Here is a 26951-nt window from a genome sequence, read left to right as displayed (position 1 = left end):
ATTTTTATTCTGGAATTTGAACCTTAATTGCGATTTTGCAACTTTCAACGTTTTTTACTTTATTTTAGATTGCTCCAGACTTATATGCATGTCTGGCGCTCTTGTTTCAAATTGAGGCGCGAAATTCTTTGCATTGCGGGCGCATTGTGTAGATTGAGATTGAGATAAAGAAAATTGGTGTAAATTGTTTGTTTATAGTGCTTATACCTTGGCTTATTTCGTGTAATCGTAATTTCTCAGTGAAGTGGTTGATATTTCTACACGGGGTGATGTCCATAATGGTACCTACTGTATGATATTTTTTATTGAATTGGTTGAATTGATTTTTATTGACCTTAGCAATAAGCCGTGAACCTCAGCTACGGTTTTCTCAATTTTTGGTGTGGACCTCTTATTTTATTTTTGAAATGGTGTATGCCCATTTCCGCTTGCATTATATAAGCCACAAGGCTCAAAAGTATTCACAATTAATTACTGGTTTCTGCATCCACAATCACTTGTTTAGGAAGGATTTATAACATCTGCCTTGTAGTAAAAATAAGCCAGCTGAAAGGGATTTGGCATTTTGTCATTGACATATTCTGTACCTTCCAGAACATCATACAAAGGACAGTGAGGAAAGGACCCCAGCTTGCACAGCAGGCTCGTACCTGCTACCAGGGTGCATATGGGGAAAAATGTAAGGCTTGTCTGATTTATTGTTTTGTCTAAACCATGCAACTATTTCGAATATTTGAAGTGGCTGCCTGCCCAAGGAGATCCTCAGTCTCTTATTCATTTTTTGCCACTCATCACATTTCAAAAGAGGGAAGTTGACCTGGATAAGAACTGTTTTTGATTCATCACTATTTTGTGATTAGATTACAACTTACAAATAATCAACTTTCAGGTTTTAAATGTTTCTTTGGTATGTCATTCAGTGTATTAATAGAAAATGGTGCCTACACCTTTGTTTTCTATTCCAGGTCTGAACAGTGTCACTCTGCTTGGTCGAGCTGGGTCTGTTGCCCAGAAACGTGGAACTCCTGATAGCCCTGTGGTTATATTTTCACTGGCCACAAACTCCTACCACAAGAATGCAGAGGGTAAGTTGTAAGTCATTGGAAGTCTGATGTGCATTTCAAATCGTGGCATCCCAAAAAAATAACACACTGAAACTGTGTGAAAATAGTGTAAAACAGTCTAAATAAGCAATTTTTACCAGTCCATGAAACTTGCTATTTTTTCCTTACATTAATTATCTGCCAGGCAATGTTCATTTTTCACAAAGGCCACACAAAATCAGTATGATTACGAGCGAGCGAGCGCAGCGAGCGAAGCGAAGGCTTTTCAATATAACGGAAAAATCTCGGTATGAGTGGCCCGGCCCGGCCCGGCCTGTAACGCTTTTGAGAGGCTTATATCTCAGCAACCGCTGGACCGATTGGCCTGCGGTCTTTTTTGCTGGGTAGCCCCATCCCTTCTACCCCGTAATTGACTACTTTTGATACATCTCAGTGACCGTCGTGGCACGTGCCACGTGAAAAGTCAAGGGTGTTCAAGCTGTTTTGAAAAAGTACATTTTGTAGTGATTTTGAGAGGCTCATATCTCAGCAGCCGCTTGGGCGATTGTCTTGCGGTAATTTTTATAGGGTAGCTGCATCCCTTCTACCAAAGGTCGGATACCCTTGATCTATGTGAGTGACCCCCACTGCACGTGCAAAATACAAAAAGAAGAGGTGCCAAATTTGTTCCCATTTCAGTAACTCGGTAATTACTGGGGCGATTTCGCTGAAACTTGGCATACAGGTAGGCACCCACCAGACAATGCATTCCCATGTGTTGCGGTTAGGGTGCTGCTGCACGTGCGCACGTGCAAGGGGCGTTTCCAGATCTCGAGAACGGCTGGGCCGATTGCGCTCAAATTTGGTACACGGTTGGGGACCGGTTAGTAGGGTGCCGTGCAAAAGTCATTTTGGACCCCGTTTGCACGTGCGCACGTGCAAACGGGGCACGTGCGCACTTTTAGATCTCAGGAACGGCTGGGCCGATTGCGTTCAAATTTGGCACACCGCTAGCGACCGGTTAGAAGGGTGCTTTGCACAAGCCCGTTGGAAGTACCCTCTCGCCCTTCCTCACGTGCAGGGCTCACTATCTCGCTCGCTCGTTCTTCGCCCAAAAGGCGTTTTACTGGTACTACATAGTACCATGACTCATGACCTCACTCATTGTCAGCACACATACTTGAGTACAAAATGTTTGACAGACTTGACATTCACTTCTCACACATCTGGCCCTCAGGCGATGTTACCCAGCACGTGCAATGGCATCGAATCAGCGTGTTCCGGCCGAGCCTACGGGAAACTGTGTTCAGCAACCTGGCCAAGGGACAGCGAGTGCTGGTGCGGGGCAGCATCAGCTACTACACGGTGAGAATTACACGCGGTGAAGGCTCCGCACTGACAACAGGGCAACTACAGGGTGGGGCAGCATAATCGGGAATAAATATCAAACGGGATTATTTGGTCATGAATTTAAAAATATAGCTCCAAGCACTATTTTAACAACATCCCATCAATCGGTCACCTTTTACCTATCCCTCATCCTATTTGACCGCCCTTCGCGTCGATGACCTTCTCAAGGCGGGTCCAAAAGCACGCGCATGCACGTGCAGCCTCCTGCTTGTCCATGATCGCCCATCAGCTTCGTACCTTGCACTGAAGACCGTTTTTACTGATGATAAGTTGTTCATTAAACTTCTACCAAAAAACGCTCCATATAAAGAATTTGGTCGGATTTAAATCGGCGGAGTTGAAGGACCAGAAGTTTTTGGTTCATCTCAGGTGGAGGTGCCCTACACAATAACATGTCGTCCTCACTGCAGTACCAGCACGGACAGAGTCCTCGTAAGACGTGATCTGGACCGTCAGTGAGCCTCTCTTCCGACGACTCCACGTGAGTCTGCCAGAGTGTGGATGTATTTACCAGAGGTGCTCGTTTTATCCGGGCTCGATGAAGTAGGGTGCACCACGTGCACCTCCCTTGAAGACCACCCATAGGTCCATCACCTCAACAGGATGTTTACTTTGCATGACCGCTGCAATATTCTCGATACAATCCCCTATATGGCATGCCATTCTTTTTTATCGTATTCCAGTCGGTGATAAGATTTTTGGTCGCTGAAGTTTTGAACATTGTTTCTTTTTAATATGCTCAAGAGCTTCTTCCTTATATTCAAGTGAGTCATCTTGTATGTCCTCTGCTAAGAGTTATTTTACGACGATTACGTTAACTTTTTGTCCTAAGTATCCCCACACAATCCTTATCGTCCGTGATAACACGTTGACCTGTCCAGCAACCTTTACGTGGAATGGCATTGTTTTAAACAAAATGTTCTTGTTTTACTCGTTTAACATTAGTGTCTATGGGCGCGCGCAAAGCACTTGGAGCACCGTCGAACTATTTTGCTGCTCTTTTCCAGGAAGTTGCATGCTCATGGATGTAGTCATGTCAGATGATGCACAACTTTTGGGCGTTTCATTGCCATGATATAATTTATCAAAATAATGCCATGCCTACTCATGACCAGAGCCCAAAAAGCATTCCCGATTATGCTGCCCCACCCTGTAGAGCGAGGAATGCATCTCGATGGATATATCGGAGACATGTATGCATCGGCTGGATATCAGTTAGCCAGGTGGCTATTGCTCCTGTTATATTATCTTCATATTTCATAGGTTCCTAAGGTAAGCACGTTTGATTTGCAACTATCTGATCTGTCGCAACTTACGTACGTTACTAGCAGTACGTTACAAGTAACGTACGCAACGTTACGACTAACGTACGTTACTATATTATAAAGTGCATCTACCAAAATACCGGTATTCTTAACCGCCCGCCTGACATCAGCTCACTCACCTTTTCTGGTGCGGCGGTTCCAGGTACAGGACAACTACAACAACACGAGCACGGCGACCTCCATCATTGCCGACGACGTCATCTTCCTGAGTCGGACGCGCGAGGGCAGCTACCAGGCGTCCGACGAGACGGCCGATGACGACCTGAAGTGATCACTCAGACACGGGTAATCGTTTGGGGAGGTTTCGGGGATAATCGCGCGGGTCAATTACCCGCTTTTGGCCCGATTTTGTAGATCTCCTAGTTCAGAGATGGTTCAGTCAAAGATGAAGTCGTTTTGTATGCCTTTTTTGTACCAAGTGAAGTGTGCCATCGGGACGAGAAGTACGTTTGCCTTTTGGTGAGTTGTGATGTGGAAAGCAGTGAAGTGTGACTGATAGTTGTTCGCCCCTGCATCGTGTCGTACCTGCACCATGAATGAAGTGTCACGCTGACAGCTGAAATCGAAACTGCTTTTGCAAAGTATACGCCTTTGTAAATAAATAGTTGGCCGCTGCTGACAACCACAACTTGGCACAAGACGTCCAAAATTGCTATGGCGACTCGAATTTAGGGAAACCCATACTTTCACAAGCATTTTCATCTGTGGGCGGAGAAATTGTTCGGTTACGAGATCTGGCGTACAGTAATACTGCCACTGTGCAATCATTATCCGACCGTGCTTCCGATGGGTGTAAGTGAACACACAAAGCTTACAACGATGTCTCTTGATGAAAATGTTTTATTTAATTACACCATTGTACAGTGTCTATGTCTGACTGGCGGCATCAGCCGCCGCTCCGGTCACAGCAGAAGTACAACATAATCTGTCTGACGCTCCGCGCCGTGCGAGGCATCACAAAATAAATGCTTCCAAGTAGTGGCTAGAGCAGCGGAATCGCCGAGCCTGGCGGATCACAAGCGTCGAGAACGGCTGGCTGGCTGGTGGCGCCGGGCGGCGCCTGTCCGTCCAGCCGCCGGCGCCGGCCCGCCGACCTAGACGGAGGAAGAGCGAGCGACCCGACTGGCACAGACTGACGCGCCGGCCCGCGAAAGCGAGATAGAGAGCCGGAGAGACGGACGGCCGACGCCGGGCGCCGCCGGAGACGGACGCGGCTCGCGGGCGCGCTGGGACTGGAGCGGGCCGCGCGCGGCGCCGCCCCGCCCCTATCACATGTGCGTACCCAGTACGCAGCGCACGGGCGGGCGCGCGGCCGGCCGTCGCCGGCGGCCGCTCCGTCACGGCCAGGTGTTCCGAGAGCGCGAGTGAGCGCGACGCGGCGGCCGGGCCGGCGGGCGGAGCGCAGCCCCAACACAGAGCGTCTGCTGCGGCCCGCCGGACGTGGCAAGAAGGTGGAGGGCCGGCGCCAGCGCAGATGGACGAGAGCGCCGACCGGCGGCGACGCGGCGGCAGTAGCCTCCCCGTCCGCGTGCGCGCGAGCGTCGATTGTCTGGGGCGGCGGCGGTGTTCTACACCGGCTGGCTCCCCGGGAAGATGGAAGGGTACTGAGGTCGCTCGGGCCGGTCCTCCAGCTTTTCGTACTCGACCTGGAACTCTTTCGCCACTTTGCGCCAACTCTGGACGTCGAAGTAGTAGTATGTGCCCCGCTCATACGCGCTGGTTTTCTCGATGGGTGGCACACCGGGCGCGCGCGTGATCCATACGCGGTCCTCTTTCAAGAAGCGCCAGTCCCGGTTGTAGCTGCACGGAATGACAAAAAGCAGTCAGACATAATATCGAAGCGAATGTTGGACTCACTGACAGCACAGATGGTCGACTCTTCCCACGCAAACGTCCCACGCATTGTTAATCACTTAAAACAGGACGACTCTAATACCAGTACCGATGTTAAGATCGCCATAAATGTTTGATTTTACGAGGAAATATGTACGTAGGTATCCTGCAGCTGGCTCTCTGTCCTGAAGATGACTCTCTAGAATTAAAGCAATTGCTCAGTGCGAAACTTAAATCACGTGACACACAGCCGAGTGGGGGATGATTTTTGGTTTCAATAGTTGCCGTACTGTTGGAATGATTCAACAGCTGCGTGGTAAAATCGAGTGTATAACTCACAGTTCCCTCGCAGCCATTATTTGCAGCACGTCCCCGGCGTTCATGTAGAATATGTGAAACAATAGATCTTCCCCGTACCGACTTAGCGATATTTGCGCCAGCTTTTCCCTGAAAAACAAACGGACGAAAAATAAGATGACGCACAGAGACACACTCAACTATCAACACGTATCACACAAATACGGAAACAATTGAGCGGCAATTAACGCATTTCGGTACAGGGTCACGGAAAAGGTATTGGTGCACCGGCACATCATGATACGACGTCCTGTCAAAACTTTCGGTCCAAGATAGGCCGAAGCGACAAAGCCCACCTCCGAAGAGGACGCCCCACCTTCGAAGCATATCGCGTGGCGTCATTATGAGCTGTAACCCTATTACAACAGATGCATTAGCGAGTTACAAGAAGTTAGTACAGATACATCGGTCGTAACTCCCATTAAAAATGCATTGCTCCGCTCATGTATCTCGGAGAAATATTTGATACGATACTATAGGCTGCGATTGCAGAGGCGGCGGAAGGTATTTTGGGATGGGGGGTAGGGTGTTTCATTACACTATGGTAAAATAATGTTGGTTCAAAACTCAGCCATATCGACTTTGCCCCAACTCTACCCGTAAAACTGAATCGATTGATACGCTTGAAACCCAAATTTAAGTAAATTTAGGGGTCGCACACTTTTGTCACCAAAACTCGTTACACAGAGAAGGGGGCACATCCTTCCTTGGTGCGCTTGGGCAGCGCCTTCCGGTTGAGTTCCACGACTCGCAGGCCATCGTTGTTAGGGCCCTGCCGCCCTCAATAGACCGTTGCAGAGCCCTCAGATGCCACCATAGCCCCCGCAGCCTGGTTGTGTTGGGGCCCTCAGAGGCCGTCGCTGGGCCGCCTGAAGCCAAATGGGCCCTCAGACTTAAGTTGGGTCTAGGGCCGTCACGAGGGCCCTTAGAGACCGTCGTAGAGACCCTCTAGGGCCAGTGGGGCCCCTGGAGTCCTGTGGGACCCTCAGCGGTCGTCATGAGGGCCCTTAGTGGTCGTTATAGGGCCCCAGGGGACAGAGTTCGTCGTGAGAGCCCACACAGATCATCGTAAGGGCCCTCAGAGGCCGTCATAGGGGCCCTCAGAGGCCAGCGTGGCCCCTGGAGTCTCTGTGGGACCCTCAGCGGTCGTCACGAGGGCCCTTAGTGGCCGTTGTAGGGCCCCAGGGGACAAACCCTCAGGTGGGAGCCCTCAGAGATCGTCATAAAAGGGCCCTCTGAGGCCGTCGTGGGGGCCCTCAGATGCCGTGTGGAGCACCAAACGCGGCTCGGGACACTTCTAGCCGGTGTGGAGGCCCCGACTAGCGTGGGGCGCTCCTGACCATAAATAGACACCCCGGATGATTCCACATCAGTGTTCGTTTCCTGATCACTGGTTTTCAGGAGAAAATGTATTGGATGGTGCGACGGGCCCCTTGTATGGATTTTGGGGGTGCAAAAAAGATATGTTTGCACCCCCATGTTTTTCGATGGGGGTGCAGCTGCACCCCCTATTCCGCCGCCACTGCCTGGCTTTCTCAACCAAATCAGTTCGCAGGAAGACTACTCATGTTACGGCCAGAAACAAAATCAGAGATGAAAAGTCGCAGAAATGTGCGACCTCTAAACATCATCAGAATGAAGTGAAATTTTACACAGAAACTTGTGAGCAGATGACATTTGAGGGGAACATCGATATGACTCGCAATATGGCACTTTGAAAATGTGAAACACCCTAATGGGGGGGCACACCTGATCCTTCCCGGAACCTAGGGTACCCCCAAATCTAGTTTTCTCACCGGTTTTAGGCCACTTATTTTTCACCCCTTGGCCTTTACAACGAAAAATCGAAACGAAAACATTTGCAAAAAGTGAGATATCCCGTCTCATCTGAGTCAAGGAACTACCTTTTTGGTAACTTGGAATAAACGTTTAAAGCTTTCACACATGAGCTGTCAAATCAGGTATAGAGGGGGATTTTTTTACTTAAATAGGTATTGTCTTCCATTCAGCTTTTCTTTGAGGCCCACGGCCGCTAATATAGGGAGGACAAGCTGCCCCGACGGTTCCTGGCCCTATGAAACTTTGTGGGGGCAGCGCCTGCGCCCCCCACGGCCCCAGAGTTGTGGGGGCAGGCTACCCCCATGCTGCCCCCCGGCTCACGAGTCTATGCCGGCTGGCGTCTGGCAGAGTCGCGGGGAAAGGCCTGTGGCACGCTCAGACGCGCTTCTGTGACGTCCGCATGCCGGGCCACTCGCGTTCCGTCCTACTCTTCCGGTTACCGGTAGCTCGTAGATAGCTGCTTGATTTCTGAGCATTATGTGTGGAGGGCGTTTGGTGGAAATGTATGATATTTAGAGAATGAATATGTGCTTACATGTTGTCACAGTCTTCTGCGTTAGAACGCTCCATAATGAAGGTTGTTTCTGGTTAACATTTCGAAAAGGTAATAAATCTATGAAATTATGTTGGTAGATTTCCGATTTCGATTCCTCCGGTTGGAGGGTCTCAAATACCTACATTACGAGCCCTCCCCCCGCCGAAAAGTTGGAGGGGCTCAGCCCCCGCTAGCCCCTCCAGAGTGGCGGCGCCACGGATTTTCGCCAGTGGGGGCAAGCTTGAGGTGACCCCTGTTGTCTGACATCCCGATCCATAGAATCCAGGAGCACCTTGCCCCTAGCCGTTGCCATCCAAAATTGTCCACATGAAGGAAATGTTATGAAAAATAAAGGAATTTCTTTGCCATCATCACATCACCACAGCCTTGCATTGGAGTTGTGTAGCCTCGTTTGCATCATCACAAGTCTTACCTATCAGGAATATTGCATAGGTCTTTTGTTCCCTTTTCAACATCAGCCAAATTTTGTGGGGGCAAAAATGTAGTTTTGCCCCCACGGCCTCCTGTCAGTGGGGGCAGTCCGCCCCCACTGCCCCCACGGTGGCGCCGCCCTTGCCTCCAGCCGGTTCCCGGGAACCGCCCCTCTGGTTCCCGCGCCACTGCGGCAAGTCCAGTTCAAATACGTGTAGCACGCTGTGGCTGTCACCGTGACTGTTGTTCGCGTTGAACAACTTGCTTCCTTTAAACCAATGACGTCATTAAAGTTAGCCAATTATTGGCTATTGCAAACCTTTTTGGTTGGTAACACTCGCACTGCAAAATGCTAGCCAATGTGATCAAAATATGTACGACGACATTGACAACAATATCAATCCATTCCAAATTACTCGCTCTATTAACTTAAAAAGGTACTCAGCCAAACTGGCATATGTTCATGACGTAGTATGGAAGTATTGTGGTACCTACTTCGTCGATAACAATTTGGGGGGGCAAAAAGATATGTTTGCACCCCCACCCTGGAAGATGGGGGGGCGCCGTGCCCCCGCTGCCCCCCCGCTTCCGCCGCCACTGTGCGATTGGTCTCAAATCAATAAAAAACTAGCCAACGCATGCCGTTCCCGAACAAATCTATATCGTCATCCAGGTTACTCGCTGGCCGCTGCCCCCCCCCCCCCCCTCCCCCGTCCTCGTCGCCCGTTACCGCACTGTGGATAAGGGGCCAGGACAGTCATCGGCAGAAAAAGTTCACCATAATAACCCTGTTTGTATCGGCGACCGCTCAGCCAATAACCCAATTTCCCTCCCGGGTGCTGCCGCCACTGCCGCCTCAGCCTACCACAGCGGGGGCCAGGGTACTTCCTGTCCCCATATTATCCGTCATAACAGCACCACGTGGTGGACCACGTGGCGGCACGTCCCACGTGGCAGGAGTCGGTGAATCAGCTGGTGGTGGCCGCTATTTTCAGCTGGCGTCGCTTGCGGCGAGGATCGGTTGGGATTTGCGTCATGGTAACTCTGTAGGGGGTGCTCCAAGGGTCGATCGGGGTCTTCGAGGAAAGGCAGGGCGCCGGGGTATAATGGGTCGGTAACGGGGTTACGGGACAACCCCGGGGGTCAAGTTGATCCGCCCTCCACAGACCGAGCGCCCAGGCGAGAAAAGTCTAACCAACGATCGCCCGCACGAACGGTGTGGCTCTCAGATTGCGTAAGTCCGTATAACATGGTCGAAATTATGTATAGCGGGGATCGAGTGTATAATAAAAGTGAACTCAACATGATTTTGCTTCGATATTGATTTGATACGGATCCACAACCAATGATATCCACCAAATATCTTGCTTTTCACGGGCGTAGGAACGTCATGAAAAGTGGGTGGGCCACCCTGTCAAGGGGCCTCCTTTTCCAGGGGGCCTCCTACTTTCAGGGGCCTCCAACTTTTGCCTCGTCCTGCTGGCTGCTTTCAAGTATGACCTGCAAATCTAGCTTCTGAGATCGGGCAGATGTACCCAGATGCGTAACCGCTTAAGCGAACAGTGCGGAAAATCCGCACCATTTTTAAAACTTATTTCCCCTCCGATTTTTTTAGAATCTATTTGCCGCAAACGGCGCATGACCCCTGAAAACCCTTACATAAATGTCTTCCTCGTTTCCCAGGTGCCCCCATTAGCTTCATAGGCGCCCTCTTTGGCATATAAGCGCCCTATATTCATCAGAGACATCCCTATATGTCCCGGACAGTCGCCCCGTTGTCGCATACAATGTGCGCTTATCATAGGCGTCTCTCTTTTATGAACACTTGAAGGCGCCTCTCTTTGCCATGCCGGCGCCCCTGTTTCTTATGAATGCACCCCCATGGCATTGATCAATTGCAGACCTCTATTGCATGTGGACGCCCATATATGTAGGCCTCAGAGGCTCCCCTCTTTCGCATTGAGGCGCCCCTATGGGCTTCATAGGCGCCCCTCTATTGCACGTAGGTGCCCTACTGTCTCAGAACCGCTCCCCTTTGGCATGCAGACGCCCGTCTTTCGTACGGAGGAGCCGCTGTGGTTCTTAGAGACGGCATGGTGCTCCCAGACGCAGATGGGGCTCTCGGAGTCGACAGTGTGGGACTTTCAGTCGCTGATGGGTGCCCGCCAGATGTGGACCCTCGGAGACGCTGGTATGGGGCCCTCAGAGATGCCGGTATGTGGCCCTTAGAGCCACCGGTGTGGAACCCTCAGATACTTCAGTGTGAAGCCCTTACAATTGCTGGTGTGGAGCTATGAATGCGCTAGCTTAAATCCCACAGAGGCCGGTACATGGACATTAGAGCTCAGTGAGAGCTTGTGTGGTTCCTTCAGTGGCCTTGTGGAGCCGTTAGACATCAACATGGTGCTCTCAGGAGCCGGTGAGTCCTCAGAGTCACCGGTGTGGGGCCTTCAGAGCTCCGAGATACTGGTGTGGGGCCCTCAGAGGTGTCGGTGAGGGTCCTTCAGATGTACCTATAGAACCTTGAGATGCACAGGTGTGGGGCCCCCAGAGCCACCGATATAGGGCCCGGGCCCTAAGAGACACTAGTATGACCCTCAAAGGCGTCGCTGTGTGGCGCTCATAAATACTGTTGTGGAGCCATCACAGGCGGGTGGAGCCGTTAGAGGCCGGAAAGGGCCCTTAGATGCATACAAGGAGCCTTCAGAAGCCGGCATGGCACCCTTATGGGGATAAGCGTGTCTACTTAGGAGCCCTTGAGGTGCTCTCATGAGCTCTGTGGGGCCCTACCGAGCCGAAATATGACCACGGCCAGTTGCCGCCGCATGGCTCTTCGGACTATCATTCTCAGGGGCCTCATCTGCCTAGTTCGAATAGAAGGCCAAGGGCCTCTCAGACCATCAGTCTCCTGGGCCTCCTCTGGCTAGTATAAATAGAAGGGCCTGTTAGACCATCAATCCTAGGGGCCTCCTCTGGTTAGTATAAATACGTAGAAGAGCCTCTCAGACCATTAAAGGGACCCTCCCACCTTAACATTAGATTTGAGTTGAGATAGCCAAAATGGGGTCCCTGGCTCACAATTACCGGTTTCGGCACTCACAACATCGAGAAATGCCTTAAATCGGAAATATTGAATTTCAAAATTGCAGCATTTTGATTCAGAGGGGCTAATGCTTAGGAATACCCCTCTGAATGTGTGACGTCAGCGCAAATATCTAACGATTTTTAAATGTTTGACTAAAACGTTTTGTAGCACGCGGTGGTATATGCTATTTGCGCGCAACATCTGCCGCAAACGCCGCACTTCTAAAATAAAGTCGCTAGAAACAGCGGAGATCCCAAAAAAGTAAACAAAAGTAAAAGTCTAATATCTTGAAAACCGGTCAGTATTTTTCGGTGAAATTTGGTAGATATTCGTTTTCGCTCTTTCTGAACCGAGCGACATCACTTTCATGCCAATTCATAAACTTTTTTGAAGGTGGGAGGGTCCCTTTAATCTCAGGGGGTCCTGTGGACAGTATAAATAAAAGGGCCTCTCAGACCATCAGTCTCGGGGGCCTTCCTAGAAAAGTGTAAATGTGGATAGAGGGCTCCCTCAGATTCATTAGGAGTGGACCTCTCTGACTATCAGTCTCAGGGGCCTCTTGTGGCCAGTATGAATATAAGAGCCTCTCAGACCATCGGTTTCAGGGGCCTCTTCTGACTAACTAGTGTGTGGATAGAGGGCCTTCCCAGACCACCGGTTTCAGGGGCCTCCAGTGGCCAGTTATATGAACAGAAAGGTCTCACAGCCATCAGCCTCGGGGGCCTCTTCTGACTGGTGTGGATATGAGGGCCTCTCATACTATCAGTCTCAGGGGCCTCTTCTGCCTAGTGTGAAGATAAGGGCTTCCCAGGTCATCAGTCTCAGGAGACTCTTCTGACTGGTGTGGATTGAGGGACCTCCCAGACCGAAAGTTTTGGGGGTCTCCTGTGGCCAGTATGAATAGAAGGGCCTCTCAGTCCATCAGTCTCATGGGCCTCTTCTGCCTGGTGTGATCATAAGGGCCTCTCAGGTCATCAGTCTCAGGGGCCTCCTCTGACTACAGTATAGATGGACAGGCCTCCCAGATCATCAGTCTCAGGGGCCTCTTCTGACTATTGAGGATAGAGGGGCCTCCTCTGACAAGTGAGGGTAGGGGGCCTCGGCTAGACCGCCAGTGTCAGGAGCCTATTCTGACTAGTGTGGACATGGGTGAAACTTTGACATCACCATTGGGGTCCCAAACGTCCAAGGGGGCCTCCATTTAGTGGGGGCCTCCAAGCAATTAGGGGCCTCCAATTGCGGAAGCGGTAATTTACGAGCCACGCCAGGGCCTCCTCTAAGAAATTTTCATTGGGGGACCAGAGGCTCAGAAGCCAAACATAGGGTACCCCCAAATCCAGTTTTCTCATCGGATTTAGGCCACTTATTTTTCGTCACAGCTCTGATGCCATGATTTTTTTTTAATATCGATAAAGAAATGGTAGGTCACCTGACCCTACTGGTGGATCCAGGCCAGCAGGGTGACATTGTATGTAAATATCCCCCGCGGCATCCGAAATCGACGAAAATTTCTGGCTTTTTCACTTTTGACAATAAAACACAATGCCTTTATAATAGAAAAAAATTAACGGCACAGCATTGCGCAAGGAATCTAGCCGTAAGCCGACCCCAGAAAGTGTGAGGGTTAACCTTCGCCGGCACCTGGGGGGAGGGTCGCCACCCCCAAGTTAGTTTTTCTGCTCTACACTTAACATTTTTAAAGCTAGAAACCTGATTTTCTTTGTATAGCTGCTTTTCTATCTTTTCTCAGCGTCCATTGAAAATTTCAAGCTTCTGCGGCATTTGGGTTTGGAGATATGACCTTGTTCTTCAGGTCATGTCATGTCCTAAATGACGAATACCCAATATCTTGCGATGGCTATGGGCCTTGTGAGCTTTTGACACGCTGATTTCGGCTTTTTTTGCCAGTCTTACCTCCCACCTATCATTGAACATGTTGTTCTGCGATGTACAGATGTCAGAGTCAGGGTCAAGGTCAACCTAGGTCATCTAAAATTATTGCGCTTTAGGCAAGCTGAATTTACTTTTCGTGAAGTTTCTTTGACTGTATGTTTAGTAAAAGCTTCTCACTTCATGATCAAGTGTAATAGGGACACACAAACCGATCTGTGCACACATCAGTACATACACAGACATACACAGACATACAAACACATATCATTGACCTTGACCTAACTTGACGTGAAATGACCACAGCCAGCAAATTAGTCGGATAGTGTGACAAAGAGCTGTTCTAGCTCGCTTGGCACTAATACGGCAGCGTCATCGGTATATGATGGGTTGGCCCGCTGCTTGTGTAGGTATCTTATTCGACATCACCACAATTTTTTCTTACAAGATTTTAAGCCTTGCGGTCAAGAGCAACAGATTCTTTGGGAAGTGACGAATCCAATGATACCAATTTTACCTCATCAGGTCAGTCATTGACCTTCCAGGTCAGGTCAAACTAAAGAATGTTGCTGTTTGGGGTCACCGTTGCCCGTTGGAATATCACGTGCGCTGCTCATCATGTACCGATGACGCTGCCGTATTGTGGTGCCAAGCCAGCTAGAACCTCTTTGTCACACTATCCGACTAGGTTTTTGCTGGCTGTGGTCATTTCAGGTCAAGTTAGCTCAAGGTCAATGACATGTGTTTGTATGTCTGTGTGTGTCTGTGTGTACGAGTATACTGATGTGTGCACCGACTGTGAATGTGTCCATATTACATGAGATCATGAACTGAGAAGCTTTTGCCAAAAATACAGTCAAAGAAACTTCACGAAAGTAAATTCAGCTTGCCTAAAACGCAATATTTTTAGACGACCTAGGTTGACCTTGACCCTGACCCTGGCATCTCTACATCATTGAACAACATGTTCCATGATAGGTGGGAGGTAAGACTGACAAAAAAGGCCGAAATCAAGGTGTCAAAAGCTCACAAGACCCAACGCCAACGCAAGATATTGGGTATTTGTCATTTGGGTTATGACATTACCTGAAGAATAAGGTCATATCTCCGAAACCAAAAACCACAGAAACTTGAAATTTTCAGTGGACGCTAAAAAAGGATAGAGCAGCAGCTATACGAAATATCCGACTTCTAGCAATCAAAATGTTTAGTGCAGAGCAGAAAAAACTACCTAGGTCGGGGTGGGGGGTGTGGCAACCACTGCCCCCCCCCCCCCCCCATGTGCGGACGAGGATTACCTAAGTAATTTGAATATCAGGAAAATAATTTATTAAATCAGGTATTCCAACAGAGTCCCGCTTTTTTATAGGTGACCTCCGATTTGTGTTGCATCTAAGTTACCCAGGGGGCCTCTTATTTGTAATTGTAGGTACAGTACAGAGAGCCTCCTACTTCGACTACTTGCACAGAGAGCCTCCTAGCGTACATACGGCTAAGCTTCTACAGGTCGAGCGCCGGTCTCTTGTACGTACAGAGAGCCTCCTACTGTTACAGAGGGCCTCCTGTTTGTCTAGGGGGCCTCCTATTGGTTAACGGCGCCTCCTATTTGTCCAAGCGGCCTCCTATTCGTCTATGGGACCTCCTATTTGTCCAGGAGGCCTCCTGTTTCTCCAGAAGGTCCCCTATTTATCCAGGGGGCTTCTATTTTCCAGGGGGCCTCCTCTTTATCTAGGGGGCCTCCTACGTGTTCAGGGGCCTCCTATTTGTCCAGGGGCCTCCTATTTATCCAGGGGTCTTTTATTCGACTAGGAGTCTCATATTTGTGCAGGGGCCTCCTATTTGTCCAAGGGTCTCCTACTTGTCCCGGGGCCTCCTTTTTTTTTAAGGGACTCCTTTTTGTTAAGGGAGCCTTCTATTTGTCCAGGGGGCCTCCTATTCGTACAGAGAGCCTCTAGCTCCTACTTGTCCATGGAGCCTCCTATTTGTTCAAGAGGTCCCCTATTTGTCCAGGGGGCCTCCTATTTGTCCAAGGGACCTGTTATTTTTCTAGGGGGCCTCTTTGCCCAAGAGGCCTCCTATTTGTCCAGCGTGCCTCCTACATGTTCAGGGGGCCTCCTATTTGTCCAAGGGGCCTCCTATTTGTCCAAGGGGCCTCCTATTTGTCCAAGGGGCCTCCTATTGGTTAAAGTAGCCTCTTATTTTCCAAGCGGCCTCCTATTTATCCAGAGGGCTCCTATTTTTAGGGGGCTTCCACTTTATCCAGGGGGCCTCCTTGTTCAGGGGGCCTCTTAATTGTCCAGGGGCCTCCTTTTGTGAAAGGGGCCTCCTATTTGTCCAGGGGGCCTCCTTTTGTGAAAGGGGCCTCCTTTTTGTCTAGGTCTAGGACCTTCTATTTGTCCAGGGGGCCTCCTATTTTTGCAGGGGCCTCCTATTTGTACAGAGGGCCTCCTACTTGTCCATGGGGCCTCCTATTTGTCCAGGGGCCTCCTTTTGTGAAAGGGGCCTCCTGTTTGTCTAGGTCTAGGACCTCCTATTTGTCCAGGGGGCCTCCTATTTTTGCAGGGGGGCCTCCTATTTGTACAGAGGGCCTCCTACTTGTCCATGGGGCTTACTATTTGTCTAGGGGCCTCTTATTTGTCTAGGGCCTCCTATTTGTCCAGGAGGCCTCCTACTTGTCCAGAGAGCCTCCTATTTCTCCAGGGGACTTCCTGTTTTCCGGGGGCCTCCTACTTGTTCAGGGGGCCTCCTACTTGTTCAGGGGGCCTCCTACTTGTTCAGGGGGCCTCCTACTTGTTCAGGGGGCCTCCTACTTGTTCAGGGGGCCTCCTATTTGTCCAACAGGGCCTCCGATTTGTCCAAGGGGCCTCCTATTTAAATAGAGAACCTTTTATATGAATATCGGACCTCCGTTTGCAAAGAAGCTGATGCGTCTCGGGGGCCTCCACTATTGGGGTCCCAAAATGACAATTGGGGTCCCAAATGTTCGCATTGGGGTCCCACATGGGACCTCGAAAGTATACAAAGTTACACCCATGAGTGTGGATGGAGGGGCCTCCAAGACCACCAGTCTCAGACCTCTGACTAGTGTGGATAGAGGGGCCTCCCAGACCGCCAGTGTCAGGGGCCTCAGTGTGGATATTGGGCCTCCTCAGATCCACTAGGGCCTCTCAGGCCATCAGTCTCAGGGGCTTCGACTGACAAGTATGAACAGAGGGCCTCCTTGGATCCATCACGGCCCCTTGGAGTCCGTGCGTAGGGATTCGTGAAACTTATTTTTACCGAGTTTGTTTATTCTGGAAGGTGACGACGTCCTCTCAAATCGAGACGAGGGGGCCTCGAGTAAAAAGTGGGTGGGCCAAAACACATGGTTGGCCCCCCCCACCTCGAAAAGTGGGTGGGCACTTGCCCACCTGGCCCCCCCCTGTTCCTACGCCTATGTTGCTTTTAATTGATTATTGGGACCGGTCAGCTAGAATGATCGTTGCACGCTTAAACTCCCAAAACAGTGAACGCATGCATAAAAATCCAACATGAATTCCAGGGCCGCAGTAATGACTCATAGCTCACTGAGACGATCGTTTCTGCCCACAATACCCCCTCCCCCCTCTAAACCACCCGGTCACCACCATCCATCTTGTGACGCCACTGGTGAGGTACTCGCGCGGCCCGTCACTACTAGGTCCCTCACCCTCTTCGTCTATCACCACTCACCTGCCACCTGGTGACACCATTGGTGAGGTACTCGCGCGGCCCGTCACCACTAGCTCCCTCTCCCTCCATTTATCACCACTGACCTGGTGACGCCATTGGTGAGGTACTCGCGCGGCACGTAGAAGTCAATATCCTGCGCTCGACAGGGCGTCTCTGCCCACGCTCCGCCGAACGTCAGGTACTGGTTCTCTGGCGATTTGAGGTTGAGCCCGAGCGTGGTGAGGTCGGAACCCTGCGCCAGCTGGACGATGTTCTGGTCCGTCTCCGCCGTCCGGATGAACGACAGGAAGCCGACCATGCCGAACTGGTCGGCCACCATACTCGCAGGGATGTTGGTCACCTTGCCTACGGATGAGACGAGAGTGAGAAGAGGCGGAATGTGTTAGAAAGGCAGCGATGGAGTGTGTTGGAACGATAGTGGCAATGGCTCCCGCACCGTCTCGCACAATCAGGTATTGAACAGTTACATCACAAACTGACACTCTAAACATACGGATTCATCTTTGATATACAATCTGAGCGTTGAACGTACCTTGTCAAATATCACTGCAAAGGACAAACACGAGAAACGCGAAAGCAATCTCGTCTGAATTTCTCAAGCGTTCACATACAAGAATAACCCAGCAGTTTATCGTCACGTCCCCCTCCCCTTCAACTGCCCTATTCCTCTTCCCCCGCCGCCGGCCAACTGACCGTCTGGGTGCGTCTGGATGCCCTGTTTCTGCTGTTTGCTCGCCGACGATCCGCCGATCGCCAGCGAGCCCGAGTTCTCCATGCCCTGGTCCGACTGGTTGGCCCGCTCCGGCTGGCTGCCTGGCAGCGCGGGGAAGTCCTCCGACGACATTGTGAACTCGGACGACTCGTTGGTCTGCTGTTTGACCATCCCCACTGTCGGAACAGACGGCCAACGGAGGTCAACGGTGGTCAGAAGACACACAACTAGGTCAAAAGGAAGGTTATTTTTCATGGGTAAACAAGGTTTACACACAAGACAAGTCAACAGAAGTTGCAAAAGCTTAACTTGACGAAGGCTAGAAAGAAACACACAAAGCTAGAAATCACTGCAGACGGTTGCGCGGAAGTAAAGTCAGTAGCGTGACACTCGTGGTCAAATTTTGAACACAAAGTATTGACCCAAGTTCCGCATATAGCAAGCAAAATGCTTTTTAATATATCATATTTGCACAAGTCAATCAGCACAATAGACGTCCCCAGAGGACGACCAAACAATCCCCTAGCAACTCATGATCGTGACGTCAGCATGAGTCACGTCAATAACTCTATCAGCTCGGCCACAAAGCGAGGGCTAGTAATAACGCTTGGCCGGTCGGACAACGCAATATCGTTCCCGGTAGAACAAATAACAGGCTCGAGCTTGATTCCCGTATAGATAAACTACGCAGTAGCAAACAATACCGATAGCGATTGTCATGCTTATCTACCCGCAAGTCACAGATTAATGACAACGCTGCTGATAAGTCGTTAGTTACGGAGCGAGCGAAGCGAGCGGAGTCTTTCCTTAGATTAACGGAAATTTCTGAGTATGAGCGGCCGGCCGGCCGGCCGTGCGGACGCTTTTGCGAGGCTTATATCTCAGCAACCACTTGACCGATTTACACGCGGTAATTTTTGTAGGGTAGCTTCATTCCTTCTACCAAGTATTGGACTATTCCCGATGCGTGTGGGTGACCCCTTATGCACGTGCCACGTGCAAAACGAAGAGGTGTCAGTTTTGTAATTGTTGCAATATCTCGGTAACTACTTGGCCGATTGCGCTGAAAGTTGGCATGTAGGTAGGCACCTACTAGGCACTGCATATCCATGTGCCAGAGTTGGGGTGCTGCTGCACGTGCGCACGTGCAGGGGTCATTTCCAGATCTCGAGAACGGCTGGACCGATGGCGCTCAAATTTGGTACACGGTTAGGGACCAGTTAGTAGGGTGCCGTGCACAAGTCAGTTGGGACCCATTTTGCACGTGCGCACGTGCAGGGTGCCGCTCCCAGATCTCGAGAACGGCTGGGCCGATTGTGCTCAAATTTGGCACATCGCTAGAGACCGGTCAGTAGGGTGCCGTGCACAAGTCAGTTGGAGGTACCCCTCGAAATTTCGCACGTGCAAGACTCACCCCCTCGCTCGCTCCGTTAGTCGCCCCAAAAGGCGCTATACTGGTATTAGTGAACGGGGATAATGTATCTATTTGTATATGTACTGTTGTTTTCAGCGAACTCACTATCCATGATCGCTGATAAGAAATTATACGCTACGAAGCAAGTAACACGCCAGCGTATTTACCGGAGATATTATGTGCAGTAATCGAGTAGGTGCAGTAGGTTGATGCTGATGGCCGAGGGAGCAAAGGATGTCCTGCTGATGGCAGAAGGAGAAGTACAGGGTGTCCTGGTAATGTCAGAGGGATTTCGTACCGTAGGGTGCCCTGCTAATGGCGGGGGGAGTACAGAGCGTCCTGGTAACGTCGGAGGGATTTCGCACCGTAGGGTGTCCTGCTGATGGCGGGGGGGAGAGTACAAGGTGTCCTGGTAGTCAGAAGGATCACGTACCGCAGTGTCCTGCTGAATATGACCGTGGTGGTACGTACCGTATGGTGTCCTGCTGATGACCGTGGTGGTACGTACCGTATGGTGTCCTGCTGATGACCGTGGTGGTACGTACCGTATGGTGTCCTGCTGATGGCGGGGCTGGGCGGCGGCTCCCCGTGCGCCCGGTTCGATAGGCTCGGGAACTCGGAGAGGTCGAGCTGAGGAGGCGCGTTGTCGCCGGCTCCGCTCAGAGGGGGGCCGAACACGCCCATCATGGACGGCTGGCCCGAGAGCGGGCGGCCCGGCATGCCGAAGGTGCCCAACGCCGACCGGCCGCTACCCACCCTGCCAGAGAGAGGTCACAGCAGGTCAGGTCACCGCACGTCGGGGCATCGCAGACCAGGACACTACGCTTCGCCGCAGTTCAGGTCTCGTTGGAGCGCAATCGGACCTTCAGGTCTTAGGTCAACGAAGAAAGAGGTGTCAGGTGCTGCTGGCAGGTCGAATGCGACGAAAAGCACATCTATAATACGAATTTCTCGCCCACAAGCTATGCACCACAACGTAAAACTGAATTTACTACGCATTCGTAGTGAATTCACGATAGACAGACCAACCGTCTCAGCGCGGTCGATTGCGCTAAATCGGCACCACGTCTGTGCCGTCTGCGGCCGCGAACTAGACAAACTCCAGACAGAGTGTTTGGATAACGTCATCCAAATATGGTCCCACGGCTAATACGGGATAGCGTGATCTAGTTACAGGCGAACCCAAACATCGGATAGAGATGGTCGGCTAGGCCGTCGGATACCAAATAATCACCTCATGATGCAAGTTGACAGAGTAGCTAGATGGTAGGCAAAACATCAGATGAGACACGTCTGATTATACGGCCGTCGATGTTTACGAATACGTAAACCTTACGACCGGGACAGTCAATAAACTCTGAACGCGGCTAACGCGTGATGGATATGAAACACCCACTACAGGGCACGGAGTTCAAACAAGCACGAGGTATGCATATTTTCCGTCATCGATCAATCGCTGTCATTGGTCAATCTATTCCTGATTTTGAATCAATGGCATTCCCTTGAGACGAGTGCCTGTGGTCAACAAAGCCAATTACGTTTCTATGAATGCGTCAAACAATGATGATGATAATCCAGCCGCCGTGTAAAGGCAAAAACTACTATGTGAGGTCGGAGTCTGACCTCACATAGTAGTTTTTGCATTTGCACGGCAGCCAGACTCGCAAGCCTGATGAGATGTTTCGAAAACTTGAATGAAACCGTTCAGGCAAGACGTAGCAATCCGCATGCTGGCTACATCCAATCTTCCGCACTTGTCTGTTTTCCAGACTACACTGATCTCATTCAACTACACCGCCAAAACTCTACTCCGACCCACATCCCCCGTCCTACGTTCTACTCCCATCCCACTCTCTAACTCACCCTAGCGCGCCCGGCTGGCGTCCCATCATGTCGCCCATGCTGCCGATGGGCCGCTGCTGCGGGCCGATGACGCCGCCCCGGCTGATGGGTAGAAGGCCGCGGCTCGGTGACGCCTGGCCCGCCTGCGGCAGACCGCTCACCAGGCCCGACGGAAAGCCGCCAGAGGTGGGCGTCACGTGGCCGCCCGGCAGGCCGTTGTTGCCGAATCCTCGCGAGGCCATGCCGCGCGCGGCCGATTGTTGCAGGCCCAGGCTCCCCATACCTGCAGGTGCCCAGAGGGAGTGGTGTGGAGTGGCGGCGCTGCTGAAGTTGGAATCATTGCATTGGGTATTTGTAAAAATACTCTTACTTGTTGGGTATGATATAAGATGATGCATGACGACCAACATATGTTTTGAACGTTCATAACGCTTTTCCCGATATCAGATTAGCCACATACCTGAGATCTGGTTGTTGTAGAGGGAGCCAAATGGTTGGCTTGGCAGTGGGGAACTCATTGGTGACCCGTCAGTCCGCGCTCTTTGGGGGTCAGGCGGCAGCCAGTAGTCTTGGGAGAAAATGGTCATATGAACAGAGCCTGTGAAGAAATAGGAGAAAAGTGAAACATATTGCAATACATAGTGCATGACACGGTTCACAGCAATTTTCACCAGCAACAATATGGAAATCAAGCATGCTCTATGATGTGCAGGCATTAGCAATGCATTCTGGATAGAAAAAAAATAACAAAGGAGTATAATTGCATTATCTGATGAGCAGGTCAGAATACACCTCTAGGTTTAATAGCACTAATTATTTAGGCAAGCATAGAAATAGAAAAAATACTTTGATACCAAAATTAAAAGCCAACAATCTAGGTACACAAAAATGACATAGGTGATACTTATTGCAAGGGATTTCCAATAAATAAAAGAGCACAGGTGACTGATGTGTCCAGGATATGGCATCTAATGGTAAAGAGTAGGCATCATAACACTTTGTTTTGTGAATGTCCATTTCATAGTTCAAAATTAAAAACCACACAATAGTTGTAAAACAAAACTGAGGTAGGTACTGGTAGGACTATGAAGACTGATCTCAGTATATACGTACTTGACATTGCAAAAACAATATTAATGTAAATCAATGTTCAAGTATTGCTTCACCCAATGCTTAAGAGTGCCTGCATACCACATAACAGTGAATGTTTCCAATAAAAAAGTTGCTGGTGCCTTGCACTTGCAATACCTACTTCTATTCCTTTACTTTTCCCACAACTTCAACCAACCATGTAGAGAAATGATTGCTGTTATGGAAATATCAATTTCTTTGGCACAAACAACCCATTTTTCACATCCACAGTTTCCGGTGGCTAGCAGATTTGAGTGACAGCATGATGCTACAAATAACCACATCTGGCAATCTTACTCTTTGTATACCTGACCTCAGGACCAAGGTGAAAATCTATGAAAAGACTGAGTAATTCAATTTCATAATTTATTTTCAAGTTTTTCATACTCCTTTTATAAGGAACTAGTTTTAAAGCTATTTAATGGTGAAGTCCTTACAGCTGTTATCCTAGAATTATTTCTTTGTGAAATGAAACTCAGCCAAAGGGACTCAAATGATCAATTATTCCAGCAGCTGAAATTCAGTGACCCCTTCTGGTAAAGGTGAGAATGAAGTACAGCGAAGATAAAAACATATTCTAACCTGACCTAAGCTAACCTACTGACCTACAACTTTGAGCCTGCCGACCTACAACCTACTAACCTACCAACCTACAACCAGTAGTAGTAAAGTGGGCATCAAACTTGTTTTTTTGCAACTAAGGAGAGGCAATGTAGGTTAGATTGTAGGTTTTAGGCGGTACCAGGTTTTAGGTTGCAGATTTTAGGTTGTAGGTTGTAGGTAAGGTTAGGTTAGGTGGTATCGGTAACCCTGGCGTCACCGGTAGCGTTTTCGTTCAAGGTTAAGGTTTCCTGCATTAGGCAGTATTAGGCCACCGTGCCAAGCCGTAGCATGCTGTGACGTCACTGGGTAAGAGAACGTACCACGCTATCAGTATCGACTGAGACTCAGATAGACTCAGAACGACTCAGGCAGACTCAAACTGACTCAGGCAGACTCAAACTGACTCAGACCGGCTCAACCGACTCAAATAGATTCCGATCGACTCAGATCGACTCAGAACGACCCAAACTGACTCAGACCGACTCAACCGACTCAAATCGATTCCGATCGACTCAGACCGACTCCAAACGACTCAACCGACTCAAATAGATTCCGATCGACTCAGACCGACTCCAAACGACTCAACCGACTCAAATAGATTCCGATCGATTCCGATCGACTCAGACAGACTCAGAACGACTCAGGCAGACTCAAACCGACTCAGGCAGACTCAAACTGACTCGACCGACTCAGAACGACTCAAACTGACTCAGACCGACTCAACCGACTCAAATCGATTCCGATCGACTCAGACCGACTCAGAACGACTCAGGCGGACTCAAACCGACTCAAATCGATTCCGAGGACTCAGGCAGACTCAGAATGACTCAGGCAGACTCAGACAGACTCAGAACGACTCAGGCAGACTCAAACCGACTCAGGCAGACTCAAACTGACTCGACCGACTCAGAACGACTCAAACTGACTCAGACCGACTCAAACTGACTCAGACCGACTCAACCGACTCAAATCGATTCCGATCGACTCAGACCGACTCAGAACGACTCAGGCGGACTCAAACCGACTCAAATCGATTCCGAGGACTCAGGCAGACTCAGAATGACTCAGGCAGACTCAAACAGACTCAGAACGACTCAGGCAGACTCAAACCGACTAAAATCGATTCCGAGCGAGTCAGAAAGACTCAGAACGACTCAGGCAGACTCAAACCGACTCAGGCAGACTCGGGCCGATTCAGATAGACTCAGGCAGACTCAAACCGACTCAGGCAGACTCAGACTGATTCAGCTCGATTCCGAGCGACTCAGAAAGACTCAGAACGACTCAGACAGACTCAGGCGGATTCAAACCGACTCAACCGACTCAAATAGAGTCAGTTTGAGTCTGCTAGAGTCGGTTTGAGTTTGCCTAAGTCGTTCTGAGTCGGTCTGAGTCGATTGGAATCGATTTGAGTCGGTTGAGTCGGTCTGAGTCAGTTTGAGTCGTTCTGAGTCGGTCTGAGTCGATTGGAATCGATTTGAGTCGGTTGAGTCGGTCTGAGTCAGTTTGAGTCGTTCTGAGTCGGTCTGAGTCGATCGGAATCGATTTGAGTCGGTTGAGTCGGTCTGAGTCAGTTTGAGTCGTTCTGAGTCGGTCTGAGTCGATCGGAATCGATTTGAGTCGGTTGAGTCGGTCTGAGTCAGTTTGAGTCGTTCTGAGTCGGTCGAGTCAGTTTGAGTCTGCCTGAGTCGGTTTGAGTCTGCCTGAGTCGTTCTGAGTCTGTCTGAGTCGATCGGAATCGATTTGAGTCGGTTGAGTCGGTCTGAATCGGGTGAGTCGATCGGAATCTATTTGAGTCGGTTGAGTCGTTCCGAGTCGGTCTGAGTCGATCTGAATCGATTTGAGTCGGTTGAGTCGGTCTGAGTCAGTTTGAGTCGTTCTGAGTCGGTCTGAGTCGATCGGAATCTATTTGAGTCAGTTGAGTCAGTCTGAGTTAGTTTGAGTCTGCCTGAGTCGTTCTGAGTCTATCTGAGTCTCAGTCGATACTGATAGCGTGGTACGTTCTCTTACCCAGTGACGTCACAGCATGCTTCGGCTTGGCACGGTGGCCTAATACTGCCTAATACAGGAAACCTTAACCTTGAACGAAAACGCTACCGGTGACGCCAGGGTTACCGATACCAGGTTAGGTTTGGTTTGGTTTGATTAGAAAGCATCTCTATACCTGATGCCACCTCTCCTTGGCTGTAAAAAAACAAGTGTGATGCCATTGCCTGCTTTACAACTACCCCTACAACCTACCAACTTACGAACCCTACTTCATCTACAAACCAGTGTCCCAAAAATATATTTTGGCTTGGGTGTCGGAGGGGAATATTCGTCACTACAAAGAGGGCTGAGACTTGAGAGTGAAAAATTGCCAGTCAGAAAGGTACTAAAAAGAGTTGAAAACAAAGATCAACAATTCATATGGAATGTTAGAGGGTGCCCTGGGGAGCTGCATTATAGGATGATTAAATAAAATATGGAGGGAGCCAGGTAAAAAGTACACACAGATGCTCCCGATTGGTAAAACAGGGAGTGAAAAATCGCTCTGGAAAATTGGAGGTGAGAGTAAAAAATCATTTTCATTTGGGTGTCGCTTCCCACCCAAACTAACAAATTTTTGGACACTGCTACAAACATACCGACCTGCTGCACAATTCCAACCCCATACCATGACAGTGTTATTTGATCTCCTTCACCTTTGGATAATGTTGGACATATAATTTGTGAATACTAAGAATCAGGTCACAAATAGACCAGATTGATTTACAACTTAAGGAACATTCTTCAGCCTCAGGGTCTAGGCTGTGGTACGTGTCGTGTACTTTCATGGCGGACCTTTGCTGGCTGCAGTCGACAGATAATGGCATCAGAAACAGATAACAAAATGTGTGCAGGGTCGACTGATGCTTAGACTGGAAAGCAGGCATTTAAGCACAAAATTATAACAGTGGCATTGATGTCAATAAACCTGACATTTCGTCCCAACTTACCGTTCACAAAATGTTCTAAACTGCGTGCTCCGGAACAACAGATAAAACGATAATACGAGTAGCAGCTATATCATACGCAACTTCCTGTCACCCGATGGGAGCAAGAATGCATCAAAGTACTCGCACATCCACGATAAGGCTTGAAACCGGGTCCATTTTAATTTTCAACCGAAAATACGCCAACGAAATTCCTTTCTCTTCGAGAGTGTTGTGTTTTGCGACTCTTCACTTTGACAATTATGACGCACAAAACAAGAAGAGGCGAAATCGGCAGCTACCACGCGTATTTACAAATTGCAACCGAGCTCCGCCGTGGGGTAAGGTGGGCAGGGGTTTTCGCATTACGGCTGCGGTTGAACTACCGTCTGTGGTAGAAACTTCAGGACGATGGCGCGTTTCATACGAAATCTGGCGCAATGTTTGTTTGCTTCTGTATTTGTACTGATATTTGCTGTGAATATCAATAAGAATCTTGGTGAATTCTTGAAGTGGGAGTGTTTCAATAACAATTTATGGATTATTTGAGTTTCTTTATATAAACATAATACTGATATGATCAATTACTTAGTTTGGGAATTGATACACATTTTGTAGAGATTTGTCTGGCAAATGGTGTAACAAACCTCAAGCCTATCATGATCTGAAGCTGTTATAGGTAACATCAAAATTGCTTCAATGTTACCTTTTACCTTGTTGGAAAGACTGGAGCATGGTTCAAGATGATGCGTAAAAATTCAAGATTTGTGCGAAAGCTTGTGACTGAAGAACGAAAACAGTTTGATATGATGGCTCAATCAAATGTGGAAATGGA

General features: G+C 49.6%; 2 protein-coding genes across 2 annotated transcripts; one reads left to right on the top strand and one right to left on the bottom strand.

The window, feature by feature from the left end:
* Positions 1–72: 72 nt before the first annotated feature.
* Positions 73–4644, top strand: LOC122387110 (single-stranded DNA-binding protein, mitochondrial-like). The gene is made up of 5 exons (XM_043376977.1): positions 73–281; positions 595–679; positions 966–1085; positions 2281–2408; positions 3921–4644. Exons 1-5 carry the CDS (start codon positions 270–272, stop codon positions 4047–4049), a joined length of 474 nt encoding a protein of 157 aa, XP_043232912.1. The 5' UTR covers positions 73–269; the 3' UTR covers positions 4050–4644.
* On the bottom strand, positions 4590–26388 carry LOC122387108 (CCR4-NOT transcription complex subunit 2-like). The gene is made up of 8 exons (XM_043376973.1): positions 26141–26388; positions 21889–22026; positions 21450–21711; positions 20132–20343; positions 18154–18348; positions 17544–17805; positions 5951–6058; positions 4590–5578 (listed from the first exon to the last, which is right to left on the bottom strand). The coding sequence occupies exons 2-8, from the start codon at positions 22013–22015 to the stop codon at positions 5347–5349; spliced, it is 1398 nt and encodes a 465-aa protein (XP_043232908.1). The 5' UTR covers positions 22016–22026; positions 26141–26388; the 3' UTR covers positions 4590–5346.
* Positions 26389–26951: the final 563 nt, after the last annotated feature.

The sequence above is a fragment of the Amphibalanus amphitrite genome, unplaced genomic scaffold (genome assembly GCF_019059575.1).
Source record: "Amphibalanus amphitrite isolate SeventyFive unplaced genomic scaffold, NRLGWU_Aamphi_draft 000273F_arrow, whole genome shotgun sequence".
In the NCBI taxonomy this organism is placed as follows: Eukaryota; Metazoa; Arthropoda; class Thecostraca; order Balanomorpha; family Balanidae; genus Amphibalanus; species Amphibalanus amphitrite.
Note: the sequence above shows the minus strand (reverse complement) of the source record. Positions and strands in the feature narration are given on the sequence as shown.

Excerpts from the sequence above, each read along its gene's own strand:
- LOC122387110 (XM_043376977.1), top strand. Across the intron at positions 680-965 it reads GGGTGCATATGGGGAAAAAT|GTCTGAACAGTGTCACTCTG; the intron begins GTAAGGCTTGTC and ends TTTCTATTCCAG. Across the intron at positions 1,086-2,280 it reads CTACCACAAGAATGCAGAGG|GCGATGTTACCCAGCACGTG; the intron begins GTAAGTTGTAAG and ends TCTGGCCCTCAG.
- LOC122387108 (XM_043376973.1), bottom strand. The coding sequence starts at position 22,015 with ATGACCATTTTCTCCCAAGACTACTGGCTGCCGCCTGACCCCCAAAGA. Across the intron at positions 21,712-21,888 it reads CTACAACAACCAGATCTCAG|GTATGGGGAGCCTGGGCCTG; the intron begins GTATGTGGCTAA and ends GGGCACCTGCAG. Across the intron at positions 20,344-21,449 it reads CGCCAGCCGGGCGCGCTAGG|GGTGGGTAGCGGCCGGTCGG; the intron begins GTGAGTTAGAGA and ends TCTCTCTGGCAG.